This window comes from Cucurbita moschata, unplaced genomic scaffold, assembly GCF_002738365.1.
Source record: "Cucurbita moschata cultivar Rifu unplaced genomic scaffold, Cmos_1.0 Cmo_Scf00045, whole genome shotgun sequence".
Lineage (NCBI taxonomy): Eukaryota > Viridiplantae > Streptophyta > Magnoliopsida > Cucurbitales > Cucurbitaceae > Cucurbita > Cucurbita moschata.
The window spans coordinates 623,061-633,520 of record NW_019268561.1 but is presented as its reverse complement, the minus strand read 5'-3'; the positions used below and the strand labels follow the sequence as shown (position 1 = coordinate 633,520).

At 34.6% G+C, this 10,460-nt stretch overlaps 1 protein-coding gene across 3 annotated transcripts in view; it reads right to left on the bottom strand.

Annotated features, from left to right (window-relative positions):
* LOC111434677 (calmodulin-binding transcription activator 2-like) overlaps positions 1-7,439 on the bottom strand; it is a 15,447-nt gene extending 8,008 nt beyond the window's left edge. For 2 of the 3 annotated variants that reach the window (XM_023072147.1, XM_023072149.1), the window contains exons 1-4: positions 7,226-7,439; positions 4,080-4,199; positions 3,552-3,667; positions 3,222-3,310 (exon numbers count right to left, since the gene is read on the bottom strand). In XM_023072147.1, the coding sequence (XP_022927915.1) occupies positions 3,222-3,310; positions 3,552-3,667; positions 4,080-4,199; positions 7,226-7,265 (365 nt within the window). In that variant the 5' untranslated portion in view covers positions 7,266-7,439. Of the gene's footprint in view, positions 1-3,221; positions 3,323-3,551; positions 3,668-4,079; positions 4,200-7,225 lie in introns of those variants that run through there. The other variant, XM_023072150.1, reaches the window with a different exon arrangement.
* Between the last annotated feature and the right edge of the window lie 3,021 nt (positions 7,440-10,460).

The window sequence follows — 10,460 nt, the reverse complement described above, 5'->3', positions numbered from 1 at the left end:
TTTTTTTTTTTTTTTTTTTTTTTTTTTTTTTTTTTTTTTTTTTTTTTTTTTTTTTTTTTTTTTTTTTTTTTGTAGATTTTCACCGTGCTAACGGCTTTATGTGATATTTTCAAGAGGAAAATTTCACCTTTTTAGGGTGATTTCCTTTCCATATTGTCTTTTTGCTAGCATGGAGTTTATGGTTTTTACTTTTTTTCTCGTATGTTCATCATTAAAGATTTTATAGAGAAACTATAACAACCCTAAATTTTCCTATTTAATCTAAGGTCATTACTATACCTTAAATGCAGAATTTACCTTAACGACCCTACACTTAATGCGGAATTTACTTTCAATGGGCTCTTGTTACAAATGCAACATTAATTTGTCATTTATTACCTCGTGAATAAACGAATACAAGGGAAAGAAAGGAAGAACAATTCTGAATTAAATGTCCTATACCATCCTATGGTTTATTAATGCGATTACAATTCAACCTATACTAACCTATAGTAATAATGCAAACGGAATACAATCTATACTAACCTATACTACGAACGCAAATGAACCTCAACCTATACTAACTCATACTATGAATGCAAATGAAATTCAACTTATACTAACCTATACTTATGAATGAAAAACAATCTATCATATGCATGTGCCACAGTCACGAGATTTGATGCTTCCGTCGGTCTCACATGGGTGCCTTTCCTTTATTTGAAAATGTAGTAGCACGAGGCTTGAGTATTTCTAGAATACTCAGTAAGCGACCCCTATCGGGGTTATGCAACAAGAACATGCAAATGCAATGACGGGATCTATCATATCAGTCTATTTTTCCTACGGCACTATTTTAATGGGTAGCTTGGATGTGTACCATATACTCTACACAGAGCTCATACGTGCAAGTATAACCCCGTTAAAATTATGTATGATATGAAGACTGAAAAATGAGAAACGACATGATATGCACGAAAAATGATAGCGGAGTCATATTTAATAATGTTGAAAACGGAAAAATATTGGGACCTCATGCATTGTATGTGCTCATGCATCGGGGGATACCCTTATTCCATCACGAGGGTACTGACACGTACATCCATTAGGCAGGCGAAGTATCATTATGTTTTACATAATGTTGCACTGACAATTACTAATTCTAATGGGTGTCCAACATAAGTTGAGTTACCAGAGCAGGCTCGCCAGACAAGAAAAGGGGCCTAGCGGTATGCGAACTGTCTGGTAAGCCCATACTCGCACGTATGGGCTCTGTTTAGAGTATATGGTACACATCCAAGCTGCCCATTAGAATAGTGCCGTAGGAAAAATAGACTGATATGATAGGTCTCGTCATTGCATTTGCATGTTCTTCTTGCATAACCCCAATAGATGGTCGCTTACTGAGTATTCTAGAAATACTCAAGCCTCGTGCTACTACATTTTCAGATAAAGGCAAGGCACCCATGTGAGACCGACGGAAGCATCGCAAATCCCGTGATCGTGGCACATGCATAGGATAGATTGTTTTCCATTCATAAGCATAGGTTAGTATAGGTTAAATTTCATTTGCATTCATAGTATAGGTTAGTATAGATTAAGATTCATTTGCGCTCGTAGTATAAGTTAGTATAGGTTGTTTTCCGTTTGCATTATTAGTTTAGGTTAGTATGGTTGAATTGTAATCGCATTAATAAACCATATAATAGTATAGGACACTTAATTCAGAATTGCTTTTCCTTTCTTTCCCTTGTATTCGTTTATTCACGAGGTAATAAATGACAAATTAATGTTGCATTTATAACAAGAGCCCATTTAAAGTAAATTCTGCATTAAATGTAGGGTCGTAAAGGTAAATTCCACATTTAAGGTATAGTAATGACCTTAGATTAAATAGGAAAATTTAGGGTCGTTACAGAAACTCCATCAACAAGCCATGTTAATGAGTCTGCTTCTAGGCGAGGTCGAGACTTAAATCGACCCATTCCTTACTTCGTTATCCTTTAGGTTGTTACCAACTTTCAGGTAACAAAAGTTGTTGACATTATTCCAGGTTTCTTTGATCATGGCTGTTTTGCTATGAGAGAGTTTACATAGAGGTGGATACTGCAAGGCTAGCCTGAAGTTTCCAATCTAAGCTCGGTCCAAAAAGATATGCCTTCTCCATCACCCACCCTATAGCAAATTCAACTGGTGATGAGGTTTTGGTACTTTTTTTATGTGCTTCCATGGCCTCTTTGTAGAAGATGGAAGGGAACAATTTATAGATGATATAGGAGTACAATTGGCCTTTATAAGTTTTCTCCCCCAAGGTGTTCTTCGTGATTATATCTCCATATCCATTTGGCAAGGAGATCTTTGTTATTCTCCTTTATCAATAATAAACCAAGTCCTCCCTAGTCTGCATGGAGGCTTATGATATTCCATCGGATAAGGTGTATGCCATTTTTTCGCAAATAGTCTATTAATAATCTTTCGTGGCATTTTGAATAAAGACATGTAGCAAGTAGGGAGGTTGGACAGTGTAGCTTGTACTAGGGTGGGTCTTCCACCTTTAGAAATATACAAGGCAAATACCCTACAACACATGGTTCCACATTGAAAGAGCAAAATGGAAAAAGGACATGATCAAGATTTGGCACATCCTTGCGAAGAAAACACCATCATAGACCCAAGAAAAAGAAAGAATGCTGAAATTTGATTGCAACTAAAGGTGTTGACATTCTCGTGCAAAACTTGCCACCCTACTGGTATAGTATAGCAGAGCTTCCCGCTTCAAAACTAACCATTTTGTTAGAGAAAGGGGTGCGCAAGAAGTTGACATTTTGAGAGATCATAACCTTCCAAAGCAAGGCAAACAAAGGGGCACTTGAATGGGAGGAAGGGATACAAAGGAGATGGAAGGAGCTACCCCGAAAAATAAACAAAAAAACAAAAACAATGTGATGAGGGTCCAAAATCGAATGTCTCTTCTTCCTATGCCTACACAAAAGTCTCTAAGGACTAAAAGAAAGTCTAACACCTCCATCATCTCCTTATCTCAAGGCTTAGATAGAGGGCAACGAAAAACAAAAATGAAGGAAGAATTCCAAGAGACATGCAAAATGAAGGCCATCGAGTACAACCTCATGTCAGTAATTGAGAATTAATCTAAAGAAGATGAGAACCAAAGATAAAGCAGATTATAATGAGGATGTAAAAGGGAAAGGCTATAAAGGGATTTACAATTGCATCAAACTTACTCTTCAAGCATCCAATAACTGCGCCTTTGAAAGTTCTCATTTTCTTCTCCATGGGCATAATAGCAGTGCAGTACATCAATGCTTCCAACCTAATAATATTGCTAAAAGAAAATTACCAAACTATATAATAAATTAAATGTTTCTGTTGAAAAGAGGAATAAAGAAAAATTAACAATAAGAAACAAAAGATCGAGTAGTAAAGAAAGATAAAATCAAAACAATATAAAATAAATAATAGTTAAATAGCTTATTTTTGTGAGGGCGTAGATCATGACGATTGTAGAGACACCCAAAATCCAGATAAAGAAAATGGTGCCTTCTGTAAGTTACCTTCAGCTTCTCATGAGCTTCCTTTACGGTTTTGCCATCTTTCTTCTTCCTCCATTTGTGTCCATCCTTTCGGAAGTACCTCAGAACCTTTCGATCAAAAAGAAAAAGTGACCCACCTGAAAGGTAAAAGTACGTGTCAACCGCAATAGTAATACCTAAGTAATGTTCGCATTAATGGTAAATGGAACAATACTCGTTTAACTATTTTAAGTTGGTGAGATAAAGAGAAGAAGAGATGAACGTGACAGATTACGGCTCCATTTCTCATCATAGGATCTAACCGTCTCATGTTAGTTATACAACACAATATTAAAATCTATTCTAATTATAAGGTCGGGTAGGCACACAGAATATAGAAGACCATAATTAAGAAACCTCAGCAGTTAGATCAAATAATTTTAACTTTTTGATAGTCATGATTGTGAAAAATCATATTTGATGGTCTCTCTGGATGCTCTGATCCTCGAGAAAACTTCAATCAGTTCACATAATTTAAATATTTTATAGTAATGATTGTGAAAATCATACTTGATGGTCTCTCTGGAGGCTCTGAAGCAATATGAAACTTCGGATAGTTACGAAGTATTTCACAAATTTCAGCTGGACGCAGCCAACGATGTCTTGCTTCTATCAATAACTGATCGATGTCTGCACAAATATGAACTATGTCAGCCATGAAAGAAGAAATTAAAACAGTAGTTCACTTCACAAACCCAAAAACTACATGCATTCAATAGCTTGCAAGTAGGAATGATGGGAAATGGTAGGTATTAAAACTATGATTTATGCCTACTAAAAATGTCTAATAGCAGGCAATACTCAATGAACCAGAGTTCTCACAACTGTGAGCAAGTATACGATCAACTCAGAGCTTCGAGCAGTATGGAGCTAAAAGCAAGAACACAGATACAACCTAGCAAGACATGAACATTCATTTTCAAAAAATCGAGGTGTACATCCAACAAGAACAAGTTGGTTAAAATATTTCTCACAAAATATGTATTTGCACACGTTAACACGTATCAATATGCGCTTATTTATCCTAAAAAAGATTTAACATTCCCTTCTAGCCAAAAAGTACAAAGAAAGACTCATTAACTAAATCCAGAGTAACTTGGCTTCAACTTTGAAAAGGGATAACCAAACTAAATGAAGAAGTTTGGTGCTTTCTAAGAGCAAAATGACTAATAATGTCATTGATATAATGAAATTACAAAGAAAGGCAAATTACCCAAGCCCTCATAATTACAAAAAGAAAAAAGTTTCCAATCTGATGTAAGATAAGAGATAGCATAGTTCTTAAAGAAAGAGTAATTTTTACACCAAGAGACAGCCAAGAAAACTAATGAATCAACACAGCTCTTAAAGGATCGTTCCTTGTCATAAAAAAAAACGTGGCTGTTTCTTTCACCCCATATGGTCCATAAAAGGCTCTAATAAAGAAAATTCTGAGATGTTAGTTTCTTCATCCTTTGGAGATGTTAGTTTTCCATTACAATGGAATCATTATTTGAAATCCTTTGTGTAAAACCAAATAAGAACAATGCTTATTCATCAATTAATCAAAACCAGAAGGCATGGTATTTATACTGATTCTATAGTTCGGTAGTATATCACTAACCACCCGCAACCTCCAACAGCTAGTTTACAAAATAATACCTATGGCTTCAAACGGCTATTTGAAACTAACTAACCTTTAGTAGGCTGTATTTACGTATGTCCAGTTGTTTTTACATATGCCCTTTTATAATCCTTTATTTCACTTGATATAAGGCGTTTTCGTGTTAAAAAATATGATAAGGAAGATAGGCCGACTTTGAAACTAGAATCCAAAGGAATTCACAAAAGATATCTCCAATTGAAATTGATCAAGAAATAGGACAATCACAATAATAAATAGCTCCAATTGACAGCTATTAAGTGCAATGTAAGCATTGCATGCATTCCTTTTGTTTCCAAAATCTTAGAAGCATCAAGCCAAAGAACTTGTGAGCAATTTTATCTTCCAAATGCATGGGCAGAAAGGAATTTAATTAGGAGTTCAATCAGTTCAAGAGGGATTTTGGTCAAAACCAACTTAACATTGTTTTCCTAAAACCCGAATCAGCTACTCAACCTACACCAAATGAATCGACCACCAAACTGCCAAGATCAAACTGAACAAAACCACCCAAAAACTATACACATCGAACCAACCAACTTCTTTTTATTTCTTATTTTAGAAAATTGACCTGACCGACAACTATAATTCAAACCAACCAATTCGTTCAATTTCATAGGTTTTTTCTGTTTTTGGCTTGCAACCCAAGATAGAAGAATCTGTCAAGATGTTCATAAAGATCCCTTGAAAAGCTACCCATCATATCCCATATCTTGTGGAAAGCTCAAGTCCGTACAATTGTGAGGACTTGTGATAAAGTTCAAAATGGTAACTTGAACCTAGTTTTTTCACTTCAATGATGCATCCTCAGTGGAAAATGGAGAAAACTGTTCTAGATTTCTTATTCAAAATAGTGCAAGTGAACACCAATTTCCAAATTTTTGCCTGACATTTCACTAATCATCCCTTTATTGGCAAAGTTTACGGTCTGATGGATTAATGTAGTTCTCCATATTTGTTAGAAAATGTAGTAAAAAAGAAACTTCTTAATTTTGTATGCTCATTGTATAAACTTACGTGTGGTCATAGATAGTCTACTTGGTTTCTAGGCGAAATATTGTAATGGCACAGATCCACCGCTAGCAGATATTGTCCTCTTTGGGTTTCCCCTCAAGGCTTTAAAACGCGTCTGCTAGGGGAAGGTTTCCACACCCTTATAAAGGGTGTTTTGTTCTCCTCCCCAACCAATGTGGGACATCACAAATATCTAGCCACGACGTTGTGTAATCATACCCCTTTGTATTCATGCTGAGGCTTTTTTGTGAACATCCAGGGAAATTTATACTTACCGCCCCATTAAATTTAGCACGGCCCTTGAAACCAATGAACTACCACAACTTTCAATAGGAATCAAGCAGCGTCAAATAACGTTATAACTTCCCTCGAAGTAAGTCCAAGAAGGATTAGTTGATTAAAAGATAATCAAAACTTTCCTCCAAGCTTTGGAACAACACATTTCTCGAATTATTCGTGCCTTAACTTAACACAGAAACACTTCAAGTAATCATTCGGACCCTAAAAGATATTTAACTAACAAAATCCGTCGAACATACAAACAGAGCGTGTACTTCATGCCAAACATAATTGCTAGAACTACCCATTGAAAATCAAAATCCCAAGCAACCCAAGAACACAAAAGAATCAAAAAAGCAAAAGAAAACTCATTAAGATTCAACTAAAGCTAAAGAAAACAAGTTCAAACAACATGCACAGTAGAACTAAGAACACAGAATGACCTTTTCAGCAACAGAGCTCAAGATTCAAAACACTCAATAATTTCCCAAACAAACCCAGAACCCAGAATCACATTCGCCCTGATTCATCCCCACCCAACCCTCCATTCAACAAAAACTCCCCAAAAATCCCTCACCCAAAACAAAAGCAAAACAACCCCCATGTTCCCAATCAAACACCCACATCAAAATCAATCATAGAAATCGAACAGTAACAGAACTGCGCAAAATCAGCGCAAACCCAAAAGAAACAAAATAGAGAGGGAGAATTTAAATCTAACCTAGACGAGGAGCCAGGCCGTAAGATCCACGGTCCGCCATGGGAGAAGAACAAATCAAAGAGAGAGAGAGAGAGAGAGAGAGAGATTTGGAAGGTGAAAAGGGAAAGTGAAGAAAAGGAAATGGAAGAGGTAGAAATGGGCGAAAGACTTTCGCTGTCAGCTTCGTGAATGTGAATGACGTAACGTCGGGGAAACTGGAGATGGAGGGAATAGCGAGCGCAGAGAAACATTTATTATATTATTATATTATTTTTTATTATTATTAATATTATAAATAAATTATTAATATAATTTTCAGGGAGTGGGTCCCACTTTGTTTTTTTTTTTCTTTTAAAAAAATAGATAAATATAATAATATGAAATATCCTCCCCCAGATCGTTCTATATTTCTCATTAATTCCGTACATTATATTACCAATAAATACGTGGAAATATTAAATTTGAAAATATTATTTATTTATTTATTTATTTTTTATTGGAGGATGGGATTTTTTTTACCTTATTTTGACTGCTCTCTTGTTTTATATATAAACCAAATAATATAATAAATATTTTAAATTATTTTTCCCTCTTTTTTTTTTTTTTTTTTTAAGAAATGTCTTAATCAAGGGCTTTTTTGGTAGATAATGAGCAAGGAAATTACCCAATTTCTTTAATGTGAAGATAAATGTTATGGTAAAATTGGATGAAGAGTCGGTATTCGAGAAAAAACGGGAGGTAATACAGTACGGGACAAAAATGGGTGATCGAACAGAAGGAGTTAGACCAGTGAACAGAGAAGAAGAGACAAGTTTGAGTCGAAGTCAAATTTGGTTAGTTGGGCTCATGACGTGAACGTGTCTTGCATGCCTTTGTCTCGTGCGATTTTAATGAAGTTCGTTTTGGTTACCTTTTTAACCTAATTTGAAAAGAGTTGACGAAACCCTGAAAGGATCCCGAGAAGGTATGCTTATCATTATTTCAAAAATTTCTTGTTACAATCAAACTCTCCCGTACAAAATTTAAGTATAGATGTCACTGTGTCGAAAATTCGTATGCAAATTTTTCTTGTTTTGTAGGTCACGTTTTTTCTTTTCGAACCAATTTTACTACTGTTGTCATGTGAAGGTCAGGTGTATTACCATGTTCGAATTTTGGCGACAAAAAAAATGTAATAAGGCTANTTTCGGCTAGATTTTTTTTTTTTTTTTTTTTTTTTTTTTTTTTTTTTGTTTAGATTGGGTTTTTTTAGCATCGAAATATCAGTAAGGTTCGTATTAGGAACGCATGGCTAGATCAATCGGGTCCCAAGTGGGGATAGTATTTCCCTTGTGCATGTCCATGAAGTTTTGGTCAACGATCACTCATGTCACGCGTAGCACGATGAGCTCGTGCAGCGGATCTCTATCTCTCTCAAGATATCTAAAGATAGAGAAGGTTGTGAAGGTGGCATCGTTATCCACACCTCTGGTCGGATGAATGGAGGACCGACCTGGATTGTCATGAGCGTTGGTAGGTCCTGGAGTGCCTGTCAAGGGCTCCCACACATACCCCAGGATGATCATCACCACCTGCACCTCAAAGAGGTAGCGGGGAAGGAAGAACAATCGTTTGACTTTGGCACATGAGCTGAGGGGTTTGACTAGGTAACATAATAGAAACGTATCGGACTGCAAATTCTAGAATGACAGTTCGACCCCGTCCTTGGCCTCAGGGAGTGGCGGTTTCGTCTTAACTTGAAAACACTTGATTTTGAAGTTTTTTTTGTTAGGTCAACTCGACCAACCCGAAATTTTGAGTCAGTCGAAAATTTTTTTTAATTGGACCCAACTCTAGTCCAATTATTTAATTTATTTTTTAATAAAGGTTATTTTTCCTATTTTTATTTTTTATTTTTTGGAAAAAAAAATTACAATATTTTAATGTAGAAAAGCTGCTTGAGTGTCCTTTTCAATTCACGCAAATAAAGGTTCATAAAGCCATTTTTATTTGCCAAAAATTGCTTACTTTTTATCTAAATTCCACTTTTTTACCTTTTTACCTTTTTACCTTTTTTTTTATTTCTTTTTAACTTTTTATATTTTCTTAGTCAGATTATAGAAATTATAAGCCAATCAACCCAAATAATAATAATAATAATAATAATTAGATTTAAATATTCCTAAATTCCCGTTTAATAATTATTTTATTTTTTATTTTTTATTTTTAAAAATTATGCTTCTTCTTCATCCTTTCATATTTATTAAAGAAAATATTTAAGTTTTTAATATATATAATAAAAAAAAAAACAAAAATACTTATTTTAAAATATTTAAGCAAATATTGTATTTATAAGCTTAGTTTTCATGGTTACCTAAGTACTAATTCCAGATTCCGAATCCCGAGCATGAGTCATTACAAATGGTTTCAGAGCAGTACTTCTCCTAGTAAGATGTGATTCGAAGACGGACAAAGGCAAAAGTTGGTGGGTACGTACACTCGAGTAAATGAATGGATACATGAATGAATCAATACCATATCTGAATGACAGTGATCCTGAAGATATGATAGCTAACTAATAAATGCTTAAAAGAATTGAAGTTACTATCTATACCAACAAGGTGCACTTTCCTTTTCAGTTGCTCAGTTTTTCCTACGATGTAAGGAAATATCGGAGCTGTTATTGAGGGGCATATATGCGAGGGAAGTGACGGTGTGTCCTTAATGCTTAACGTAGGAAAATGAGACTAAAAGAAAGAAAAAAATAATAATAATAATTGGAATCTTGGAAAATATTTCATTTAGGATATAAATTATTGTACGAAAATTGGAATTTTTGTCCCTTTTTTTTTTTCTGAAAAAGAATTATTTAATTATATAAACTATGAAATTACATGTGCCCTCTAATTATCCTTGTCGGACTCCTCGGGTCCTTATTCGCCCATTTCTTCATTCTCTAAGCATCTCTTTATTTATTTATATATTATCTTCGGGGAAGAGCGAGAAGACTCGCACATCGTCCGATGTCTGGCTCTGATACCATTTGTAACGGTTTAGATCTATCGCTAGCAGATATTGTCTTATTTATGCTTGTGTTTTGTCTCATCTAACGTTAACATATCGTTGTTGAAGTGATTTCGACTATCGAGTCAAAATTTACGATGGTAAAAAGATTTTGATCTTTTTTTATTATTTGTAAAACTATATTATGGTAAAAAAAAAAAAAAAAAAAAAAAAAAAAAAAAAAAAAAAAAAAAAAAAAAAAAAAAAAAAAAAA